The following is a 26,416-nucleotide window of genomic DNA, read 5'->3' on the forward strand; positions in this document are numbered from 1 at the left end:
TTGTGTGTGTGTGTGTGTGTGTGTGTGTGTGTGTGTGTGTGTGTGTGTGTGTGTGTGTGTGTGTGTGTGTGTGTGTGTGTGTGTGTGTGTGTGTGTGTGTGTGTGTATGTGTGTGTAGAGGACATTTGGGTCTGTCTGCACTGAGAGGCCATTGACCACTGATGGACAGGGAGAAACTTTGTGGCTAGCTGCTCCATGGTGGATAATGGATTTTAAAGCAGAGTCCTGTCGATACCTCACATAACCGTCTGTGTATCTGCGTGTGTGTGTGAGTGAGTGTGTGTGTGTGTGTGTGTGTGTGAGTGAGTGTGTGTGATTTCCATACAATGACCCTTTTCTGCGTAGTCAGACTGTGAGTTGCAATTAGAATGTATATTATTTAATTCCAAAATGAAACATTTATGCTATTTTTTACAGAACGTCAGCTTGATCAACACAAATAAGGAATAGGAGAAGGAACACGGACGTTACCTCCAAAAGATCCTATGACAATCGATCGAAGCCTATTTCGAAATCCATTTTGGGGTTTGCACCCTCAAGGTCAAAAAACTCCCACCATCCTAATCCTCTAGGAGTACACATTTATACCTTGGTGCTTTAACTAGGCTATAACTAGGCCCAGGAGTCTTTCCTGGTAAGGTCACAAGGTCAGGGAAAACTGCTAGCTCTAAGCATGGTACTCAAAGCAACACAATGCATGTCTGTTAACTGGCTACTTTATAAGGCCATGTCTTATGTTAAATGATTTATGTGCCATTATAAAAAAAAAGGCCTATTTTATTTTAATAGCAGTCTGGGTCATGGCAGATCATAACGTAATCTTCTGATTCTGGGTTAATAGCACGTGTTGAAGAGAGTTTATTGAGAAGTTTGCACAAGGTGAATGAGACCAAATAACCGGGGTGCCTATTCGCTGAGGGCTAATGTTGATCTGCTGCAAAAAGCCGTAATACTTCTCTTTTATTCAACTGAATTTAATTGAGCAAAGAATACAAATAACTTTATGGGGTTTATTGTGCGGTGGAGATTGATAGGCGTACTCAGTCTTACTCACTGCTGGTGACTATGGCCAGACAGAGACAGTTGATTTTTCTACAGGCACTTAACAGTGTTACCAAGCAGAAGATAGTTTTATAAATCATGGTCTTAATTATATCTCACTTTGTGAGGTAAACATCATATGAATTTAGGGAGTCAAAGTACAGTAACATGCAAAAAAATTGATTAAGTAAAATAAATGATCTGAATCCAACAGTGTGTGGGAATGTCAAGTGCTGTGAAGCACTGGCTGTTGGTCAGCAAGAATGAGTGATGTTAACTCATTGGTAGACAGTGCTAGAACAGTCCCACCATTCACTGCTGTACTCTGCCATTCATCTCTGAGGCCTTGTTTCCCCCCCATCATTAGACAGTAGATTGGACAGGTAATCAGTCATAGACTAACACAAGCAAATCCATGACCCCATGCATGCAAAGGTAACGCCAGGAGAGCAGCTGTAGTCCGCATGACCTCCCAGCGCAGTCCCCACCTGACTAGCAAACACAGAGCAGCCATAACGAACGTGGAACAGCCACAATAAACACACACCACTCAGACAGAAACAAAGAGAAACCAAAACATGCAGACCTTGCAATGCAATACATCAGACAAACCCTGCAATAAACTGAGAGCCACTGGCTTTGTAAGCAGGGTCAATTCAATTTCAATTCCAGAATTTGAAACAGACTTAACTGAAACTGAATTTACCCCAGAATGGTAAACTTAAGTAAAGTGTGAAAGTGCAGTTCTTACTTTCAGGTGGCACCCTGTCTTTGTGTGGACAGCCAGACAGGCTCCGATGGTGAGGGTACAATCCCGTCACGTGACCTGTGCCATCACAGCCCGGTGTCGGGCACCGGCTCTCTTTCTTGTCTCCACGCGATGAATCTGAATACACAAAAACATAGGGGCAGAGAGAGAGAGAGAGAGAGAGAGAGAGAGAGAGAGAGAGAGAGAGAGAGAGAGAGAGAGAGAGAGAGAGAGAGAGAGAGAAATTTGCTTGCTTCATTGAAAACAGCACATTTTAACACTTCCAGCAAACCCAGTGACCCTGTCAGAACGAAGTGAAAGTCATTGTGAACAGTGTGCTGCTAATGCGAGAATGCTTATAACCACAGCAACCAAACAACGTCATTTGAAGAATTGTTGAGGCTAAAAGCGGTATCACAAACCTGCCACTGATTTCACTAAGCCGACATGGGACCTTGCGGGAACATAACATAAGGTTAGCTATATCGTCGCCATAGTAACAGAACATATTTCACACCACTTGACAAAGTCTTGTTGAATAAAACCACAGCTGTAGGAGTGAAGAGCATGTGTTGCCATGTCCAAGACAAAGTAAGTCAGATTTCTTTCAACCAATTATTTGCACTGAAGGTCATTATTGGTCAAAATAAGACACGCACACATGCACACCGGAGGGGATTGTCTTTCCCTTGCCCAACCTTACCCTCTCTATTTCTCCAAACCCGATCAGATAGTGTTACCATCCAAAAGCAGCGATGGCATCGCATGCCAACCGGCATCAGGTGCAACAGCCCACCTTCAAATGTCTTCAACTGGGAAACAAGATCATGGATAGTTCTTTGGTGTTAGGATATTCAGTAGCTACACTCAAATACACTGCAAATGCAATGTATATTTGGAATTCCATAAAATAATAGTAAGGATCTCAACTGTTCCTTGGCTGATAAGCTGTTTGTGAACCACAAAAACACAGAAATAATAGATGTTCTGTGCGTCATTTAAGTGGATGAAAATATTTGGTACGGTAAGGGGGAGAAGGGGAGGAAAGGGGTAAAGAGCAAAAGAGAGAGAGGGGATGCATTTCCTTTCACATCTTCCACAGAGTAACAGTCAAAGTGAGAGAAAGAGAGGGGGGATGAGAGAGAGAGAGAGAGAGAGAGAGAGAGAGAGAGGAGAGAGAGAGAGAGAGAGAGAGAGAGAGAGAAAGGGTTAGAGTGAGAAAGACAGAGAAAGAGAGGGAAGTCAGAGAGATAGAGGTGCTCTTAAAGGCAGGACCACAGAGAGACAGTCTGCTAAGTCAAGTTTGAAAGGCTTCAATGACCTTCACCTCCACCACTTACTGAATAACCAAAATAAACACAGACACAGGAAGACGGACTGGTAGAGAGAGAGGGAGGAAAAGACAGAGACAAAAAAAGACAGAGAGAAAAATAGAGAGGGCGAGATAGTACAGCAGTGGAGGCTCCTCAGAGGAAGGGGAGGACCATCCTCAGTGAATTTCATAAAAATATAAATAGTGAAACATGAAAAAAGTTATCCTTTTTAGATAAAACTATCCTAAATATATTCACATCACCAAATAATTGATTAGAACATACTGTTTTGCAATGAAGGTCATAGACTTATTGAATGCAGGGGCACAACTTTCACTGGGGATGGGGAGACAGGTCTAGTTATTTAACTAGACAAGTCAGTTAACAAAAAACTCTTATTTTCAATGATGGCCTAGGAACAGTGGGTTAACTGCCTTGTTCAGGGGCAGAACAACAGATTTGTACCTGTGGCAGCTCAGGTATTTGAACTTGCAACCTTTATGGTTACTAGTCTAATGCTCTAACCACTAGGCTACGCTGCCACCCCAGTTATCTATCAGATAGCAATATGAGGTGGCTATTATTACTATCTAACAGCCATTGTTGTTTTGGAAATGTTTTGTAGCCTTTGTTCTGCCCCGTTTCACAAGTAAATGAACTTGGATAGCTTTCGCCAGTTGATGTACCATTAGAGAGAGCTGGCCAAAAGTTGGCTAACATTAGCTATTCTTTTTGCCTCAATCACACTAGACCTGAATCAAATTATGAAACCATCAGTCAAATGATTGAATGTTGATATTCTGACGTTTTTATAGTGCAATGTGAATTTTATATGTCAGTATGGCAATGTAACGTTATTGATCTGTCAGTTTCCCTAGCTAATTCCCTCCTTTTCACACTGACACAGTAATAAACAGCTCTAACGTTACAGGCTTCACTGTCATGGTGCACAGTAGAGGTCTGCGTGGGACCAATTTCTTCATCCTGCTCCCGCTCCTGCCACTACTGCTGGCTTTCTGTCCGACTCCCCCTCACTACAAGAACTGGTCCCAAACCCAACTGCAGTCTAGCAATGTTATTTTAGGTGTATGTGACGCAGCTCTCTTGCCAGCCATGGTCCAAGCAATTTTGCACCCTACAGGCAAAATCAAAAGCGCAAAAATAATAGGTTGAATTACCAGAGATTTGTACATGGCCCTTAAATTGTATTGCTGGGCTATATCAGCCAATATGCTAGATGTGTCACATCCTGATCTGTTTCACCTGTCCTTGTGATTGTCTCCACCCCCTCCAGGTGTCGCTTATTATCCCCGGTGTATATATCCCTGTGTTTCCTGTCTCTCTGTGCCAGTTTGTTTTGTTTGCCAAGTCAACCAGTGGTTTTCCTTGCTCCTATCTTTTCCCAGTCTCTTTTGGTTCTAGTCCTCCTGGTTTCGACCCTTGCCTGTCCTGACTCCGTACCCGCCTGCCTGACCACTCTGCCTGTTCTGTCTTCAAGCCTGCCTATCACTTTGTACTGTTTGGACTCTGATCTGGTTACTGAACCCCTGCCTGGCCTGACCTCGAGACTGTCCTTCGTCTGGTACTGTTTTGGACTCTGACCCGGTTTATGAACTCTCGCCTGTCCCCGACCTACCTTTTGCCTACCCCTTGGGTTAATAAATATCGGAGCTCAACCATCTGCTTCTTGTGTCTGCATTTGGGTCTCGCCTTGTGTCCTTATGAGATGTAGTTTGAAGAGAGCAGAGTTGGTGAGACTTGGGAGAAATATGGGGGATCAATATTTAGGCCTATTTCTAGGCAATGTAGTAAACTATAGCATAATCATATGCCTATTTAGGAAGTACATTTCCTTGGAAAGATAACTGCCCCTTGCTTCTCCACCCATGCATAGGCTATAGCAGGGGTGGGCAAACTTTTTGGGTTGAGGGCCACATTGGGATTTTGAAATTCAACGGAGGGCTGAATTTTTTGTCCAAATCAATTTGCGGGGCCTCCCGAGTGGTGCAGCTCTCTAAGGCATTGCATCGCAGTGCTTGAGGCATCACTACAGACCCGGGTTCGATCCAAGGCTGTGTCACAGCTGGCAGTGACTGGGAGACCCACGAGGCGGCGCACAATTGGCTCAGCATCGTCTGGGTTAGGAGAGGGATTGGCAGGCCGAGATTTCCTTGTCCCATCGCGCTCTAGCGACTTCTGTGGCGGGCCAGGTGCATGCACGCTGACACAGTCACCAGGTGTACAGTGTTTCTTACAACACATTGGTGGGTCTGGCTTCTGGGTTAAGCGGGCATTGTGTCAAGAAGCAGTGCGGCTTGGCAGGGTCGTGTTTCGGAGGATGCATGACTCTCGACCTTCGCCTCTCCCGAGTCTGTACGGGAGTTGCAGCGATGGGACAAGACTAACTACCAATTGGATACCATGAAATTGGGGAGAATAAATGTATAGTTTTTATTTTTTTATATATATATATTTTGTAAATGTCTCGTCGGCCAGATTGAAGTGGGCCGTACTTTGCCCCCCCCCTTGGGCTATAACCTACTCTATTTAATTGAGGCCACATACACACACCTGATCCCGCAGGTATGGCTACTGAACTGGAAGCAGCAAGAATGATGACAGCGACACTTGCTACGTTTTGCATAGGCCTATAGGATATAGCCTACCTTTTAGGAGGAAGATTTGCAGGCAGAGACAATAACGCTCGCTCACCATAGTAGCCTTACCTATGTGCGTGTTGTGCCTTTTCCTTTTCAATGATTACATGTTTTGATTGTACTTCGACTCACATTGGCTGAGCGCCCTCTACTTCTTTCCATTATCAATATACAGACACTATCGTAAACTACAGTCTAATCATATTTAAGTTAATTTCATATTCAAGTTAACTGTGAAGTGATTCTCTGCCCATGTAGGCAGCCTACTCTATTTCAAAGAGACCACACATACTAGGCGCACTTGAACTCTCACACCCAACTAGGAGAGGTAGGCTACTGAAGTTGAAGCAGCAAATTATGTGTGAATAACGTGAATAATGCGAAAAACATGTGCTTTTAATACTATAGGTAGGCTAACGCATGCAAAGCAGAAAGTTTCCAAATAATCTGTGGGACCCCAAAAATATTTTCATCCCAAAGTCATCTGTCTGACCACACGCTCCCGCCCGCAGCATGAAAAATGCAGACCTCGCCGCAATGATCTCTGTCAGGACCTACAGGTCTTAGCAAAATCAGACGGTGACAGATGTCCCAGCAGGGTCAGACAGCCAGGGAAGACCAGTCTACGGAGCTGAATTTGGCAGTACATTAACAATATCAGTGAATGACACAAAATTCCATCTTGAATTGATGGGTAAACCTACAGTAGCTACAGGACAGCATCTTAATCTTACAGCTACAGTCTGGAATCTGGGAATAATGGTAATTTCAATTATTGAATCATTGATTCTCGTCTTGGATAATATAATATCTAAATATACACCAAGGTAATTATTTTTAACGCCTAATTTTAAGAGGACCAGATGGTGACAGGGGTCACAGCAAGGTCAGGCAGCCAGGGAAGACCAGTCTGTGATGGAGGTGAGGGGAATTTTTTCAGATAAAACACTTTCTTCTCTCTGTGCAGCAAACACTGGACAAGCCAGATGCTATTTTAAGTCAGTCTGACAAACCTCCAAAGTTGATTTAGAAACTGTATCAAGGGTTGATAGGAGCTTTTCCCCGATGGCACAACACATGTAAAACAAAAATGTGAGGAAGACCTGGGATACTTTTGATGATGATGAATGGATACAGATATGTTAGAATGCCCAGCCACGTTCATATAATCTCAGACACAAATTAGTGCAGTTTAAGACCATCCATAGAACGTTCTATATGCCAGTGAAACTGAATATCATGGACTCAGAAATTGTACTATTCTGCAGGAGGTGTAAAGCACAAAGGGGACATATGTGCATGTGTTACGGTCTTGTGAAGGCTGGCTGAATTCTGACAAAGAGTATGTTCTTTTATCTAAGAATGGCCCTTCTCCCTGTTTTTGTTTGCTTGGAAATGTTGATATTGGAGACTGTTATCAGAAGAAACTGTGTAACCTAGCATTTATAGCAGCTAAGAAATCCATTACCATTAGTTGGAAGGTTGGTTGTCCTCCCACAATGTCAAGTTATGTATCACTAGATTTGATTTATTACAAGATTAAGGGTATACTGTGCAACTTTCATAAGGTCTGGATGACTTATATGGAATACAGAACAACTAAAGGAGTCTGTATTGAAAACATGCCCACGTCAGGGGAAATACCTATTTAGACAATCCCTAGCTGCTGGGCTGCTCAGTCCTGGCCCTGGGGGTCTGCCATCCTGTGGGTTGTCACTATGGCCTTGGCCTAAATTACTGAAACCAATAATGAATGTTTCACTAAGATCCTAAAGCTGACCGGGGTGTGTTGGGTTGGGGTGCTGCAGGGACAGGACGGGGCGACCCAGCTATATCGTGTGCAAGTAAAAATAGCTCTACAGTACTATTAGTTCCATGAGATGAATTCTATGGAGGATTTGCTGTTTGTGTGTAAATGTGTGTAAATGTATGTTTGACGTGTATGTGGGGTTTTCTGTTTTGTTTTTTATTTCCAAACCTATCCCTTGGGAATAAAAAAACATTTAAGGTGTGAACAGGGAAGGAAGGAAATTGTGTTGGGAGAGAGTTGAGTTATTGACCGAGAGACTGAAAACTGAAAAGCAGCTTCTATCTCAAGGCCATCAGACTGTTCAACAGCCGTCACTAACATTGAGTGGCTGCTAACAACATACTGACTCAAATCTCTAGCCACTTTAATAATTAAAAATGGGATGTAATAAATGTATCACTAGTCACTTTATTAAACAATGCCACTTTATATAATGTTTACATACCCTACATTACTCATCTCATATGTATATACTGTACTCTATACCATCTACTGCATCTTGCCTATGCCGTTCGGCCATCGCTCATCCATATATTTATATGTACATATTCTTATTACTTCCTTGTAAAAGGTTTCTGTGTAAAAGGTAGTTGTGAAATTGTTAGATTACTTGTTAGATATTACTGCATGGTCGGAACTAGAAGCACAAGCATTTCGCTACACTCGCATTAACATCTGCTAACCATGTGTATGTGACCAATAACATTTGATTGATTTGATTTGACTAGACTGGTGACAGTCGGGCGTGCAGGTGGCTCGGGCTGGCTGGTTGGTCTGGCTGAAAATTGAAATAGAGGATGTCTTAATAAAGACATTTTTTCAAGAGTTGTTCATTTGTTAGGCTATTGGTTAAAGGTGCAACACAATATTTATTAAAATAATTACCTTTGTTCCAGTTCAGTCTTATTAATCACTTAAACATATTTAATAAGGATCTCTTACCTAGCTTGATGACTGTTACCATGTTTGCTTACCTTTTGTTCTAAATAGAGACGGCATATTGGATTGTGTAAAAATGCAGGAAAGGATCTTTAGATGCCAAAACATATTCTGGGGGAGGACCACTAGCCCCCCACCAGGTTATGTCCCCCCACTTCTAAAACCAAAGAGGAGCTCCTGATTAAATGTGTCATTGTCTGTCGCCTTGATTACTCAAAATTCTCTCGACATGTGCGACCTCGTTGTAAACTTTCATTCATAGGCTAGGTTGTAGCAACCTCATGATGGGTACAGGGAACATTTATGTACAGTAGCAGACTATCATGTAGTCGCCTAAACCTATCGATGTTACATTGAGCTGAGTGAATGGAATATGAATGAGAGTCATCCAATATTATGTAACAGAAATAAGGCCATGCTCCTCCCTTAGCTTAAACGGCACCGACCGCCACTGTAGTACAGATACACCTACTCATACATAGTGAGTCACCAGATGAGTTCCCTGTGACTCCATAGATCAGAACACGACCCTCATTACCTCCTTGTACATTACTAAGGCTTCCTCTTATGACAGTCTCATATTAGGATACATAAGGTTGGTACACTGTGTCTGTCTCGTGTCTAACTTTCCCCTTTTACAGGGCACGACTGCACCAGACAGTGGGGAGTAGGCCTGTTTTTATACTGAGAAAGAACTGTTAAGTCACAGTTCATAATGGCATGGTAAATGGCTTTCCCTTGTGTCACTTATGCAGTCTGAACTTTCAATCTATGCTTGTTTAAAATAAATTACATTCCAATAAAAGGAACACACATGCACACACACATCACGGCGGCTCTGCCTGATGCTGCCTAATGGAGGACAGTGAAGAGTGGAGTACGTGAGGGAGCCAAGTGGAATGCATATTAGAAAGCAGAGGATATCGATTGTGGCTGGAGACAGGTCGTGCTTTTCATAGCAAATGGACCCCATTACCATACCATCTCTGGATAATTAATGTGCAGCCAGTGGGCCTGTCGTTCGTTATCGCTCATTCTGATACTGTTCAATTTCCATTTCCCCGCCTGGTGGTTTTCCCTGTCAGTTCGGCTGGGCTCTCCCCTCGTAGTCATCACCTCCGCTTCACTTCTAAATCAAAGACAGCAGCCCTGGTCAACGAGGTGTCTGCTGCTATCTCACCAGAGGGAAGATGTTATCGCGACACTCTCATTATTCCTACATTAGCCAGATACCAGATACATGCCGTGCTGCGTATGTGAAATTAGCATTTGTGTTTTAATATGCCTGCTGTGAAGGAGGATGTTCATATTGGCTACTCTCTTATCTGACCTGTTTTATGTGTGTCTATAAAACGCCTACCCTCCTTATCTCATAGTAGAGGGTGAGGTATCAACCCCTTGGTATGAGTGTTCCATCCCTGTCGGACTGGAGACGGAATACAGTGAGAAGAATCACTCTTCAAATCATCTTGGAGAAGCAACCAATTGTAAATGTCATTTTTTTTAATCTTCAAGTCAGAACTAAGTATGCATAATGTTCACTTATGTGTCAGGGCAGATACGCCATTAAGATAAAGATATTGTATCTGTCAAACCACTGGGTCTGAAACCAACCACCATAGAAGAAGAGCATGTATCATATACAGTACGGAGGGGTAACACTAACACCCAATATAAACCTAGACCACAACACAGACTCACTAAATGAACCATTCTGCAGAACGTAGTACAGCTTTTCCTAAAATCTCATTACCCCAGAGTTGATGGTATACAGTACCCAGTTCCCTTCAAGAGGCAGCTCCAGCAGCCTTCTATTTCATAGCTTCCAGTCCCTCTCTGGGTTTAAAAATAGGCAGCTTCAACCGGGGCTGCATTGCAGGCTGGAAGGGATGTGATTTGCAGTCCTAACGGTCCGTGCAGATTGCCATTACTTATGCCTGACAAGCCTACCCTCTGATGTTGTCATGCTGGCCTATTTTAACAACATAAGCTGTTGCTGCTGCTGCAGCCGCTGCTGAGATGCCAGTCTTCAAATTGGCTGCAAAAGCTTGTCCCGAGGTCACAGTGAGGTTCACAGTGAGCATGTTAGCCTGCCATCCCTACGTCTCACAGACAGAGAGGACATGGGGAGCCAGGGACTGATTGGGGTTTACTCGAAACACATACAGTGCCTTCGGAAATTATTCAGACCCCTTGAAGCTATCCACATTTTGTTAAGTTACAGCCTTATTCTAAAATGTATGAAAACATTTCATTATCATCAATCTACATACAATACCCCGGAATGAAAAAGCAAATCTTTTTTTTTTGCACATTTATCACATTTACATAAGTATTCAGACGATTTACTCAGTACTTTGTTGAAGCACCTTTGGCAGCGATTAGAGCATTCTTCTTGGGCATAATGCTACAAGCTTGGCACACCTGTATTTAGGGAGTTTCTCCCATTCTTCTCTGCAGATCGTCTTTTAAGCTCTGTGATGTTGGATGGGCAGCGTTTTCAGGTCTCTCCAGCGATCTTCGAATGGTTTCTAGTCTGGGCTCTGGCTGGGCCACTCAAGGACATTCAGAGACTTGTCCCAAAGCCACTCCTGCGTTGACTTGGCTGTGTGCTTTGGGTCGTTGTCCTGTTGGAAGGTGAACCGTCACCCCAGTCTGAGGTCCTGAACACTCTTCCGCAGGCTTTCATCAAGGATCTCTCTGTACTTTGCTCCGTTCATCTTTGCCTCGATCCTGACTAGGTTCCCAGACCCTGCCGCTGAAAAACATCCCCAGAGCATGATGCTACCACCACCATGCTTTACTGTAGGGATGGTGCCAGGTTTCCTCCAGATGTGACGCTTGGCATTCAGGCCAAAGTGTTCAATCTTGGTTTAATCAGACCAGAAAATCTTGTTTCTCATGGTCTGAGAGTCTTTAGGTGCCTTTTGGCAAACTCCAAGTGTGCTGTCATGCGCCTTTTACTGAGGAGTGGCTTCAGTCTGGCCACTCTACCATAAAGGCCTGATTGATGGAGTGCTGCAGAGATGGTTGTCCTTTTGGAAGTTTCTCCCATCTCCACAGAGGAACTCTAGAGCTCTATCAGAGTGACCATTGGGTTCTTGGTCACCTCCATGACCAAGGCCCTTCTCCCCCGATTGCTCAGTTTGGCTGGGTGGCCAGCTCTAGGAAGGGTCTTGGTGGTTCCAAACTTCTTCCATTTAAGAATGATGGAGGCTACTGTGTTCTTGGGGGATCTTCAATTCTGCAGACATGTTTTGGTACCCTTCCCCAGATCTGTGCCTTGACACAATCCTGTCTCGAAGCTCTACGGACAATTCCTTTGACATCATGGCTTGGTTTTTGCTCTGACATGCACTGTCAGTTGTGGGATCTTATATACACAGGTGTGTGCCTTTCCAAATCATGTCCAATCAATTGAATTTACCACAGATCAAGTTGTAGAAACATCTCAAGGATGGGAACAGGATGCACCCGAGCTCAATTTTGAGTTTCATAGCAAAGGATCTGAATACTTATGTAAATAAGGTATTTCTGTTTAAAATGTTTAGTACATTTGCTAAAACAAAAAAAAAAAAAATTCACTTCGTCATTATGGGGTATTGTGTGTAGATTTACGAGGAACTCTTTTTTTTCTCTTCATTTTAGAATAAGGCTGTAATGTAACAAAATATGGAAAAAGTCAATGGGCCTGAATACTTTCCAAAGGCACAGTACATGTACTGTTCACTCACCTCAGCAAGGTGAGAGAGGTAGTGTGGTGTATTGAAATGGCTACTGTTGTGGCAGCATACCCAAAGTAACTGTGGGTCCTCTTTATAAATTCAACAGTGGCATGTATTCATTTTGGCCAATGGAAGCCATGCATCCCCCCAAAAATGTACAAACCCCCCAAAAATACGTAAAATAATGTGTCTTGAGTTTCTCTGAGTATCTCACCGTAAAAAGCACCCTACTGTATGTGATGCTGTCTGGTCAAAAACAGTAGGATATTGTTTCCGCAAATAGCATTGAATGCACGGGAGGCCAGCAAGCATTTGGCCTCCCTTGATAAAAAAGGATAAAATAATAGCCAATCAGCGTTGAGCTAAACTGTGTGAACTCAGCTGTGAATGGTCCTGGTGTACCAACAAAAAAGTTTCAAGGGAAGCCAGTCTGGACCAATCACATCACATAAAAAGCAAAACATTATTCACAGAAAGAACGTGCAAGTTGCATCTCGTTGCGTCGTTGTCCTTCGGTGGCTAGCTACTAGCTAGCTAAAATTGTCCCTTTCCTAAATTTGCTATGGATGGAGATATGGATTTGGAGTTTTACTTAATTCTCCGTACTGGCCAATGATTATAAGGGTGATTCTGATCCAATCATGTTGAAATGTTGAAGTTGAAATGGAGCTGCAACAGTGGAGGTAGCTCCTGTTTTCTTTACAACTTGCGGGAATTCTCCATGGTTCTAAATCTACTGTTGTTTCGTAGTCCGAAAATGTCGGAAACATTAACTTGCTTGACCATGCTTTAGGTCATTTAACTGTTTGTCACATGCGATATGCTTTGTGGACTTCACAGGACAAAGGTTACTCTCCGGTTTTGTAAAGAAGAAAAGGTGTGGTTGTATTTTTTCTGCCACTGTGTCTTCTAATTGTTTTGGCCTTAGGCCCATATACACTACATTACCAAAAGTATGTGGACACCTGCTCGTCAAACATCTCATTCCAAAACCTTGGGCATTAATATGGAGTTGGTCCCATCTTTGCTGCTATAACAGCCTCCACTCTTATGGGAAGGCTTTCCACTAGATGTTGGAACATTTCTGCGTGGACTCGCTTCCATTCAGCCATAAGAGCGTTAGTGAAGTCGGGCACTGATGTTAGGCAATTCGGCCTGGCTCGCAGTCAGCATTCCAATTCATCCCAAAGGAGTTTGATGGGTTGAGGTCAGGGGTTGAGGTCAGGGCTCTGTGCAGGCCAGTCAAGTTCTTGCACACCGATTACGACAAAGCATTTCTGTATGGACCTTGCTTTGTGCACGGAGGCATTGTCATGCTGATACAGGAAAGGGCCTTCCCCAAACTGTTGCCACAAAGTCGGAAGCACAGAATCGTCTAGCATGTCATTGTATGATGTAGCGTTAAGATTTCCCTTCAAGCGAACTAAGGGGCCTAGCCCGAACCATGAAAAACAGCCCCTAGACCATTATTCCTCCTCCACCAAACTTTACAGTCGACACAGATAGCGTTCTCCTGGCATCTGCCAAAGCCAGATTCGTCCGTCAGACTGCCATATGGTGAAGCATGATTCATCACTCCAGAGAACGTGTTTCCACTGCTCCAGAGTCCAATGGCGGCGAGCTTTACACCACTCTAGCTGACACTTTGCATTGCGCATGGTGATCTTAGGCTTGGTGCGGCTGCTCGGCCACGGCTGCTTGACCAGTTCTTCCAGACGACGTTGCTTCTAAAGGCAGTTTGGAACTCGGTAGTGAGTGTTGCAACCGAGGACAAGCGATTTTTACGCGCTTCAGCACTCGGCGGTCTCGTTCTGTGAGCTTGTGTAGCCTACCACTTCGCGGCTGAGCCGTTGTTGATCCAAGATCTTTCCACTTTACAATAACAGCACTTACAGTTGACCGGGGCAGCTCTAGCAGGGCAGAAATTTCACAAACTGACTACTGACAATGTTTGTCTTTAGAGATTGCATGGCTGTGTCCTCGATTCTATACACCTGCCAGCAACGGGTGTGGCTGAAATAGCCAAATCCACTAATTTGAAGGGGTGTCCACATACTTTTGTATCAGCGTGGCAAGGCATATGAACTAACAGGTTATAGAGCAAACAACAAAATTATCACAACACATAGGTTGTAAAAGCTGAAGTGTAAATCATTCTGGCCAGCTATACTTACTTTTATGGTAGTAGGGCTTCTTCATCCCATCGTGGAGGCGGGCCTTGCGCTCCTCTCCGTAGCCATGCCGCGATTGGTGCTCCCCATGATGGTCTCCATGGTGATGATGATACCTCACCCCGTCCCTCCGAGCCGCCTCGGCAGCCATCTTGTCTCTCATGGCCTTGGCCCTCTCAGACTCAAGCGCAATGGCCTTCTCCAGCAGAGACAGGTTCCCCTTGGTCATGTCGAACACCTCCTCTGAACGGTCCGACGTCACCGACCGCGTGTCCTCGTCCCGGTCGTGGATGTGGTTGTGGTAGCGGTCATCCTGAGCGCAGCTGGAAAAGGCCTTGGAGCGCGGGCTCAGCTGCTCCTCCAGCTTCATCAGGTTGACCATGTCGGAGTAGTTCCTCTCCAGGGTGCGCCTTTCCTCCTGGCTCTGCTGGAAGTCCCCGTACCCAGGCTGGTACGGGTGGGGATGCTGTCCCTGGGTGTCCCCGCCGCCAGGGTGGCTCTGCTGTGGGAGCCCTGTGCCCGAGCGGTCAGCCGGCTGCGTCTCGCTCAGTTTGCGGGCCAGGTCAAAGCACTGGTTCCTCAGACACTCTAGGCTGCTTAGACACACCTCCTCATCGCTCTCCTGCAGTCCATTAGAGGCTTTACCTTGACCGTTACCACCTCCAGTCCCTCCATTACGGTTCGCTTCCCCGTTCTCCCCAATCCCGTCCTCATAGTCTCCTCCCTCCATGTTGTCAGAGAGCATAGCCCCGTGTCCCTGGGCCAGCAGCTTCAGAGAGTCCACCGTTTCCCTCACTACATCACTGTCCACATCCAGGGTCAACTCACCCTTCCTCTGAATGCCCTCCCCACCCTCCTCATCCTCCTCTTCTTCTTCCTCCTCCTCCTCCTCCTCCTCTTCTTCCTCGGCACTGTTGGAGGAGTTGCTATTCATCTCAGACTCGGTCATGGCGCGGTAGGCGGCGTCCTCTGCTATCTTCCCTAGGTTGAGCAGAGACTTGGCCACTAGCTCGTCATAGTTCTCATACTCATCGTTGTTGTTGTCGTCCTTCTCCCCCGTCAGACCGGATTTAGGATGGCCGCCACCGCCACCGCCACCGCCACCATTCATCTGATCGTGCTCTGTACGGGAAAAAAAGAAGAACAAATGCATTGTAATCTCATTTTGCTCATTCTATTTAATGGGTTAATCAAATTTCTGGTCTTGGTCTGTTTAAATTGGATAAGGAACTCTTTGCGTTTCTCAGTAATGTACTTTCAGAGTCTTAACAGCATCCTATAACTGAATTGTGAATCAGCACAGGATGTGGGATAAAGTGGTTTGGAAATTTCCATAGAGATGCTTTGGATGTACATTCCCGAAATTAAAGTACACCGCATCCAGGTAATCTGGATCCATGGGTCACAACAACAAGCACACTGCCGCTCCCAGTTGATGTCTAAGTAACTGGCATAAAGCAACACGTATTTCATTTTACCAGATTTTGTAGTGGAGCAAAAGACCTTCAAACTGGAATCAGCATGCTTTATGTTATACATTGATTGTCTCATGTAGTGTGCCATTATCTTGACAAAATAAACAAATCCATACATTCTCTCTCTATGCTCCCCATTCCAGAAAGGCCCTTTTTGTCCAAATCAACAGGATCTTTAGAATGCTTTTTGATTGGCTAATTGATTCTGCAAGACATGCTCCTAAAGGTTACTGAGCCTCTCCTGCCAGTAAAGTGAAGCAGCCACTCTAGAGCACTTCCAATTGGCCCTCTCACATTCCTTCCAGCCCGTGAACTGTCAAGAGCACATCGCATCACTCACTCCCAACCCGCCACACGCTTGGCACTTACATTCCTGCAGAGAAAAAACCCAGATGCTTACACAGAAATATTAAATTAAATTTGATTTCTGGATGGAGGCAGAAAATCACCTGACAAAACACTAGTGAGGTGTAATCTTTTGTGATGAAGAATTTATTGTTGCCAGGTTTCAACGATGTATTGTGTGTGTGAACATGTGTGTGTGAACGGGAACATGTCCATAAGATAGAGATCAAAGGGGTAAACATGAAGCATGAAAGCCTTTAAGCTCATGTATACATGCATGCACAAACATACAAACATACATGCATACTTTACATACATGTACACAAACAGTACACCTAGACATGCACACACATACAACACACCGATATACACTGCAACAGACACACGCCCACACGCACGCACGCACACGCACACGCACACACACACACACACACACACACACACACACACACACACACACACACACACACACACACACACACACACACACACACACACACACACTTCCCAATCTAATGAGAGCAACACAGCATCTAGTGTGTTGAGGTGAGGGTTCTGGACCGGGGAGTCACGACTGACCAGGCACATATTTTGACAGGGGGACGCTTTCTTACAGTAACCTACCCATACCCTGGCTGCCAGAGGTTTAATTTTTGATGGTTTGAAACATTGCTCAGAAAAGCAATTTGAAGAGCAATCAAGGTACACAAAGGGGATAGGGAAGCGAAACAGATTGAAAGGAGAACTGAGAGATTGCGCTGCTCCATATTGGCTTGGATTAACAATGCAGCGTGCCGCAGTGTGCATATATCTATTGAGAAACACAGAGCAGCCATAACAATACCACCTCCATTACAGATTGTAATCTGCCCTGCTGCCACTTCTTTTTTGGAGGATATGGGAGAAATGATAGCGGTGCATGTGGAGAGACTCATCTACATTTCTGAGAAGCCAAGAAAAAGGAGAAGAAAAAAAAGTGTAATTTCGTCCTCCTATCTAAAGATGGCACTGTGGTTTAGGACGATGGAGAGAATCCTAAATATTCACCCAGTTTAATTAGGCCAGCGCTATTACACCCAGTGGAATTGATTTAATTGTGCTCCTTGGGCCAAGAAGGGAAACAAAGACCATCTCTTTGACTGTGGACTCACATGCCCAACAGAGAGACAGAGGAGGGAGGCTGACATACTAACACTTTTAGAAGGAAGCTAGCACAATGTACTGTATCTCTCAGAGCTCCAGTCTTAATTGGACTTGAGGGCTCTGTCAGGAAGGATCTGGGGTGCGGGGGGTGAGAGGCAGAATGAGTTGTAGAGAAACCTGCCAAATGTGGTGTTTTGGCACGTCAGGGTAGAGACCATACATGGGGGAGAACTTCTCACGTCCCAGACAGTCTCGAAAGCAAACACAGGCTACTGTATTTTTTTCTATATCATTTATAGAGTTCTGTATTCAATTGGTTTGTTGCAGGTCATTTTAAATAGAATATTTTACTCTATATCTAGCATAACTTATTCATGCTTATAAGCAAAGGTGGTGGGACTCCTGCTTTTGTATTTTCTCACACAAATACATGCACCCTTACAAAAAAAACTTCACATTTGCAGGTTCACATGTGAAATTTGCATTTTAAAATTGCATTTTCACATGTTTCACATTTTGAGTGTACATGTTAACACCACTTCTTCACATGTGAGGAGAATAACGTGAAATTTGCATTTTCACACGTGAAAAACTTTCACATGTGAAAATCACATTTGTCGTTTCACATTTAAACAAAACTTCACATGCGAAAATCTCACTGTCACATGTGGATTGCAAGTTCACATCTGAAAATCAATCACGTGAAAATCTAATTTGCAGGATCACATGAAAGACAACTCCAGACTTGAAAATCTCACTTTCGCATGTGGAATTGTAGATTCACATGTGGGGTTGAAATAATGTTATTCTCCTCACATGTGAAAAGATGGTGTTAACATGTTGCAGTAGCAATGTTTCCACCGGTGGAATAAGGGTGACCACATCTAAAAAGCCCAAATGCGGGACAAGTGAATGAGTTTGCTGGACATTCGTGGAACAGTGGACAGAATACATTTCTTTGAGGCAGGTAAATAGATCCCATTCAAATGGCAACTTAGTTCTGCTGTATGAAGGTCAATGCCTGTTAAAGGGGCAATTATTTGTTGCTATATCCATTCTTGGACTTATAAATGAATGATATGCACTCATTGATTCTTGTAGAATATAATGTATAAAGGCCTCATGAGCTTAGTTCAACTGTTGTACCCCATCAGAACCCAAAATATAAGCTTGTTTTACTCCAATCTTTGTAAAGGAAGAAAACGTAAACAAACACAGTCTAGCCTAAAAACATGGTTGAAAATACAATTTTGATATCATGGATGGTCAGTCCTTACATCCATAGTGTAGTGTGGATTTCAGTATTTGCATTTCTCCAGTCCCATCCCTCAGCTTTTTACCGAAACTGTGGCGGCGAGTCCACTTTGTTAATGTTTCAAAGAAGGATTTAGTAGACTAATGTGTTACTATATGTTGCAATCCTCTAGTGAATGAATCCTCACCCCAAAGTATTCATAGCCAAACTAAATAACGCGAGAGCAAATTAATGGACGCAAAAAAAAGAATCGTCATTTTCTATGTTATCATGATGAAATAAAACGCCTCCTTCTTTTCTGGAATTTTCCCTCTTTGGTTAAGGTACCCTGGCCTTTGCTTTGCTGGCTATTTTCCATTTGCAAGTTTTGGCACATTCATTCTAGCAACATCGCACCCTGCATCCTACTGCTGGATTGCCTCTGAAGCTAAGCAGGGTCGGTCCCTGGATGGGGGGGACCAGATGTAGCTGGAAGTGGTAAAAAATGGCAAATACAAATATGAAAAATGTACATGTGAAACTTAGCACGTGTGCTGAAAACACTGTCTGCCTTGTGAAAATTACATCAACAAAAAAACACATTCATGAATGATAGTTTAGTTTCTGTCATTGCATCATTTTGAGTCCTGATCCTCTATTTCAGGGCATTTATCTCTGGAATGAGGTGTTTTGGAGACAGGGTGTTCCCATCCAGCCCCTGTGGAGCCATTGACAAACTGCCATTTTCACAGGGTCTGTGTGTGAGAGACAGCGCCAGCACAGCTTTTAGCCTGTGACTGAGATAGCCCTGAAGGTAATGGCAAATGGCCCAAACAAACCTCAAATGACAGAACTGAGCTGCTCCCGAAGAAAATTGCCTTCGCTGCCAAACCATCTCTCTATTCCAGGTAACCAGGTTTGATCTAGCACTACAAATTCTGTTTCAGGTAGCTATAGTCATCACATAAGTTGGAAGAAAAGCAAACGCTCAAACAAACAAATAAATAAACCAGTCAAACGGATGAAACAAACAAAGATCAAAGGAATGTGAACAGAATAATATATTCTAAGTTCTGGGACAGGCTTGGGATTTAGTTTGTGTTTTGTTATGTAGAATTGTATCACATTTAAATTCCCAGTATGCAGACAAAAGTATCATTGCATGCATTTATTGCCTTACTATACTGCATATACAGTATACTGTATATTCAAGACAAACCGTTCCGCAACGTAGACCATAGCAACTCAGACATTTACATTACTTTGAAAAAAAAACATTCTAATATGTCTTGGTGTATCAAAGGATTAAATAAAGACATCTCACCTTGGCCTTGACTCTGCTCCTCATACTCCTCCTCATACTCCTCCTCCTCTTCTTCCTCCTCTTGTACTCGGTCCTCCTCTTCCTCTTGTTCCACCTCTACCTCCTCCGCCTCTCCCTCCCCTCTCTCCACCTCTCCTTCTTCCTGCTCCATCTGTTCCTCATTGTCCTCCAAGTATCCCTCCTCTTCCTCCTCCTCTACCTCCTCTTCCTCATCTCCCCCATCCTCTACTCCCTCCTCCAACTCCTCCTCTCTATCATCCATCTCCACTGTTCCGTCTGTCTCGTAGCTCTCCTCCCTAGTGGAGTTGTCCATGTGGGTTATGACGGGTCTACTCTTAGGGTCTGTCTCCAACGGTTCCAGTAAGGGCTCCAGCACCTCCAGGGCTTCCAGAGGCTGTCTGTCCAGTGTTTTCCTCTTCTTGGCCAGGGGGCAGCCGTACACACTGCAGGGAACAGATAAGACAGGAGCCATTAGCGCTTAGCCACCAGACCCAAAACTCCATATCACCTGGCTTAGTGGCTGGCTAGTGGCTAAGCTAACACAATACACTAGCTCTGGTGCTGACTATGTCACTGGTCCAGCACACTGCCCAGCTGGCTATTTACAGATTAAAACACTTTTGGAGAGAACATTACAAAACACAATAGAACACAACTGCAGCACAACGCCGCAAGGTGTTGAATGTTGTGACGCTTTCTCGCTGCAGAACAGATCTAAGATAAACCCATTGCTCTGCTGAAGGGCTTTGTTTTTGGCACCAGAGAGAAAGTGAAATCAACGTTTTATGAACAGAGCACTAATCGTGCCCATAATCATTCACAATTGTGTAATTACATTCTAATTGCTCTCCTTTGCTTGGTTTACAATTACAAGGAGGAATTTCTTGAGATAAAGAGAACAACGTGGTCTCCGGGAAATTCATATTATTCTGTACGTAAATCTATGGACCACATTTTATATAATATATTACGTAACGTTAGGATACATTATGAATGGAATAGTGTTGTATATGTCATATGAATTATAGGACATATAGTTCATACCGGTACCCCCTGTCTATAGCCTCGTTATTGTTATTTATTGTGTCACTTATAATTATTATTATAATAATTGTTTTTATTTTGCAAATATTTTGTTACTTACTATTTTGCTAAAAGTCTACATTTTTGATTAAGTCTTGTAAGCATTTCACAGTAAGGTATACATACACCTGTTGTATTTGGCGCATGTGACAAAGAGAATTAGATTTGATACTTATTACACAGGCGTACAATAGCATACAAATTGGATGATGTAACTTATCATATGTTTTGGAGGACATATGATACGTCTTTCTCTGAGACCAGGTTGCGTGTGTGCCATAACAACATAGGATAATTATGGGGAAGAACAAAAAAAGCAAAGGTGAATTTGGGTAGCAGGATAGGTAAATTGGGTTAAGTTTAGAATAAGGGTTGGGGAAGTCCACTGGGCAAAAACTGGTTGAATATAATTTTTTCCCACATTATTTCAACCCCAAAAATGTATGTGATGACGTGGGAAACTAATTGGATTTGTCATCAACGTAAGGGCATTTAGTATTTTAAACGTACAGATTTTTTTTATATCGGCTTGGTACTATTTTCAAAAGTATGTGGTAAAATTTCACAACTCATAGTACAAAACTCAAAACAGATCATCAAAAAGGCTGTTTTTTCGAAACGTTAAGCACATTTTCTATTGACACACAAAATCACACAGTAACTTTTTTCATCAAACCTAATCAGTGTTTCATCTAGAAATACCTTTCATATAAAGTAATTGCCTTTCACAATGCAATGCTCACAGTTCTTTTCATATGATTATTTTCTCATTAGTTTAAATACATTTGACCATCACTTAATCCAACTGCGCTTAATGGTTAATCACTTAACCGTTTGGTAAACCTATAGATTTTCAACTGGTTTGTCTACTATAAATGGATTTTGAAAACTACAGGAATAAAACATATGTTTGTAAAGTATAAACATCTAAATTACATGTATGATACATGATAACCGTAATGACAACATAATGACTACTCGTTATTGCTAATTGGTTTCACATAGTGGTAACCACAATTGGTCACCATAGAAAAGGGTGTGTGTGAACACCTGCAATTTCTTTCAACATGGAGCAGGATAGACAGCAAGGGAGAGGAAGAAATCAAAGAGCTCGTGGACAAGGAGCCTGTCAGAGAGGTGGGCATGGGCCCCATCAAAGAGGTCAAAGAGATGGGCATGGGCCCCGATCAAAGAGGTCAATTTGGGGGCATGGGCCCCGTCAAAGAGGTGCACATCAGAGAGAGAGAGGCAGACAGCAGGGAACTGTTGTGTTTAATGAAGTCCGGGTCATCGTCGTTGACCATGTGGTAAACAGAGGCCTGACCATGGCAGAAGCTGCCAGATTAGTTCACCCCAATCTGAAGATCAACTGTCAATACGATCATGAGAACATTTCGCCAAGTATGGCTGTCCAAAATAAAACAGGCCATTAAAGAGAACAATGACACCTTTGGCAATGTGGCATCCATCAGCCTACCAACAATCGCCAGCCTTTTGAAGAGGCACCAGGTAACTTTGAAACACATTTACCTGGTGCCTTTTGAGAGAAACAACGACCGGGTGCGGGTACTGCGGGTATGTTCAGGTACAGCACTATATACTGTGTTACTGTTACTATTAATGCACATGCTATTTCACAATACCATATTGAAACTATACTGTAGAAATAACTCCCCAAAATATATTTTTGAAGGGTGATGGTGCTTGATGCTGCTGTGAACCATCACAAGAATATCTTTGTTGATGAAGCGAGCTCCAACCTGGCCAAAACTCTGGGCCGTGGGCGGAAACTCATTGGCTAACTGGAGGATGTCCAAGTGCCTGTATAACGTGCAGGAAACGTCTCCATGTGTGCAGCCATCTCTGAAGATGGTGTGGTAAGATGTAGGCCATTACTTGGATCCTACAATGCTACACACCTCATAGTGTCCCTCATTGACATTGAGCAGTCCTTTCAAGGTGAAGAAGTTGACCTATGTCATTGTGTGGGACAATGTCAGGTTCCACCTAGCAGAGGTGGTTCGGGCATGGTTTCGGTCCCATCCCCGATTCGTGACCCTATACCTGCCCCCATACTCTCCTTTCCTCAACCCTATTGAGGATTATTTTTTTCAGTGTGGAAGGTGTACGATCGACATCCCAATGAGCTTGCCACCTTCCTGGCCATGGATGAGGCATGCGACGACATCAATGCAAACCAATGTCAAGCTTGGATTCGCCATGCCAAAAGGTTTTTTTCTGAAGACATTCACTGATGTGGATGAGAATTTATGGCCAAATGCTCAAGAAAGGCTTGATGCAAACTAATGTGCGCTAAACTTTTTTTACATTTTCATTTAATTTGTTTCATTTAATGTCTTACATTTGACTACAAACAGTACACCTATGTTGTAATTATGTCAAAAATGAATAATTGTAGAGGATGTCTTCATTGACCACACCTTTGATTACACATTGGATAGATGTTATGGAAATTATAGATTTTCGGTAAATCGTGTTGGATAATGTAAGTGTATTGCCTAAAGTGAAAACTGTAATTTACAGTACTGTAGCATATTACTTTCAGCACTTCTAAGGGAGATTTGAAATATGTACAGTATATTACATTGTTTGCTATTGGATTAACTGGTAGTCAAAATTACTCAATTGAAAATATATCACTATGTTGTGTTTTGGTGATTAAACCAATGTTCTCATTACATTTCACAATAAACTCCTATTTTGAATCAATGGCTGTGTGGTGAGAGATGTTTAAAATCCAAATGAACGCACAATGACACATTCTGAATGAAAGACTGGCTGCGTAAGAAGTGTGACCAGTTTGGAGTTTTGTACTAAAATGTAACCACATACTGGTGAACACAGTAAATCCAATGACATGGTGAAATGTTGTTTTCACGTTGGATTAACGTTAGTCGATAACTCAACCAAATGTAACTCAAAACTAGACGTTGAACTGACGTCTGTGCCCAGTTCTACAGCTGTCTCAGGCGTGACTTTAACATGCAACCTTTGGATTGCAAGATGGTCACGGATTACACCGACCCATCCTCCCCGACCATCCTCCCTACTTTCCCTTCTGTCTGAAGTAACTAGACCGTTAGTAGGTATCATACGTCTTGGAAGTCCTCAGAAATACGTAACGTAGGTTTCGTATGGTTCTAAGGCCAGGGTGATTTAAAAACAAAGAGATTAAAACAAATAATCACATTCCTGGGTTATAAATTGTTTATTGAGCTGACATTGTCTGACTCTTCTGTACCGACTGCAGCCGTGTACGTTGTTGTATCATCGTCATTGGGAAAAACAGAATAATCAGAGATAATTCATTGAATCTTGCCGAGGCACCTGGGTTTAACTGTATTCTCCTGGTCCCCTTGTCAGCAGGGGACACATTTTAATCTGATAATCTGATAATCTGTGTATTCGCCCAGACTATTGATCACAGGAGCCTAATCCGTTTCCCTCATCAAACCATGGGGAGTCTGGGGGCGATACAGGTCTCTGTGTGTGTGTTTATGTGTGCGTGTGTATGTGCATGAGTGTTAACACGTGGCACCCAACCCCTCTTTCAAAAAAATTCAACACGGACAGGGTCCCAATGATATCAGTGAGACAATGTGGTTTAGGTTCCAAGCAGATCAGTGCTCTATGCTGGTAGGTAACAGAGTCGGTGTGAAAGCCAAAACAATTGGTTTCTACTTCTAATAATGAAAGAAGCTTTTGTTAAATTCAATTTTCCTCCAAGAGTTGCTGATACTCCTCTCTACTAAAGTTAGCTCCCCATGTCATGCACATTAGTGAAGTAGCGGCAGTGATCCTTTCCCTTTGCATAGCTAACAGAGTCCGACAGATTTCAGGCATGCTTAGTCAGAGGCAACTGAGCAGTGAAATGTCCCTGATTCCCCTTCACAAAAGCCCAGAGTTTTTCTCCCTCCTCACTCAGCCCAAAATAGGTTCTAATGTGAACAAATAGAGAGCATTAAATTGAAGGTGCCGAGTAGTAAATTGATATCAGCAGTTATTATAGTCGGTGGAGGCGTTCTGTCTTGGGCATCTCAGAGCGGATGTGGCACCTCTCTGAAGCCTCCACCACTTGAGGTCAGGGAGGTGCTGTTAATACATAAGCATCATTTCTTAAATTGGTGGAGAACTGGGTATTTTGGTTGACTGCAGAATGTTCACTGTGGACCTCTTAGCACTGTTTACTTGTCTCTGAATTGCGAGGGCGCACCGACTTGCTGATCTACCTCCCTCCCTCCACACACACATGTTTCCCATACACATGTTTTATCCCCACAGCCCAAAAGGAGCGGGTGTCCATCACTCAGTCAGCGTCGGGCCCAACTGGCAGACAGCCTCAATCTCAGCAGGCCCAGGGATTACTTAATAGCCTGACCCCTGCACCCACACACAGGGCCTCATTTCATTAATCTAAGCTCACACGAAAACTCATTCCCTGCCTGACAGCCCTGCAGGCTCCTGCAGGCCTGGCGCCTCTCTCCGGGGTGGGGGTTGAGGTGTGGAGGGGGGCAGAATGGGGGTTACTGAGTACTCTGATCAATAGTGCTTGTGACCAAACATCTCAAAAGCACATTAAAATGCCACTCATCCTGGCCCAGTCCAGAGCCCCTCCAAATAAATCAAGGGCGTATCCCAGCAGGATACGTACTGCCAAGCAGCCAGCCTGGCGGGGAGGATAGGTGAGTGGTAGGGAGAGGGAGGGAGGGAGGGAGGGAGGGAGGGAGGGAGGGAGGGAGGGAGGGAGGGAGGGAGGGAGGGAGGGAGAGGGAGCTGTTGAAATTCATCCCGCTCTCCGCTCAGCTTCCATTGCTCACCACACTGTCTGTCCAGCTGGGTTTTAGCGATGAGGCAGTCCTTGCAATGCAGTACCCTGATAGAGGTGCTGTGTGTCTGTGCTTAATGTGCTACAGCTCACTCCATGACAGGCCTTCATGTGTTTTCACCTGAATCACTTTTCAATACACAATCTCTGCGGTACTGCTAATTGTATTGAAACACTCAGCAAATGGATTGAGGTTAAAATCACTAGATCTTGTTTTTATCAGAAAGATTCCTAGATGTAGTTTTTACCTGGTCCATAAAAGGGGTCAATTAAACCACAAGTGTTTCCATTGTTACATAATGTTCTGTTCTACTACTACTGCAAATATGTCTCAGTTGGTCCAAAAAATCCTCTCCTACTTAAAGAGTTAATTTCAATATTCACCAACAACTTTATGAATGATCTCCAAATGCCTCTTTATTCCACTAATTAACGTGTTGACAACTAAAATAACTAGGATGTGACTTGTAGCCTACTCCTACTTCTGAGTTGTGAGGTTGTTGTGTCTGTGAGAGGTGTGTTTGCCCCGACACAGGGAAGCTTATCACTAACCCACAAGAAG

At 43.6% G+C, this 26,416-nt stretch overlaps 1 protein-coding gene across 2 annotated transcripts in view; it reads right to left on the minus strand.

Annotated features, from left to right (window-relative positions):
- Nucleotides 1-26,416, minus strand: part of LOC106610767 (myelin transcription factor 1-like protein) — a 127,691-nt gene that overhangs the window by 31,088 nt on the left and 70,187 nt on the right. For both annotated transcript variants that reach the window (XM_045723409.2, XM_014210316.3), the window contains exons 6-8: nt 19,926-20,368; nt 14,408-15,526; nt 1,793-1,927 (exon numbers count right to left, since the gene is read on the minus strand). In XM_045723409.2, coding sequence (XP_045579365.1) covers nt 1,793-1,927; nt 14,408-15,526; nt 19,926-20,368 — 1,697 coding nt within the window. The remainder of the gene's footprint in view (nt 1-1,792; nt 1,928-14,407; nt 15,527-19,925; nt 20,369-26,416) is intronic.

Source organism: Salmo salar, chromosome 09 (assembly GCF_965601325.2).
Source record: "Salmo salar chromosome 09, fSalSal1, whole genome shotgun sequence".
NCBI lineage: Eukaryota > Metazoa > Chordata > Actinopteri > Salmoniformes > Salmonidae > Salmo > Salmo salar.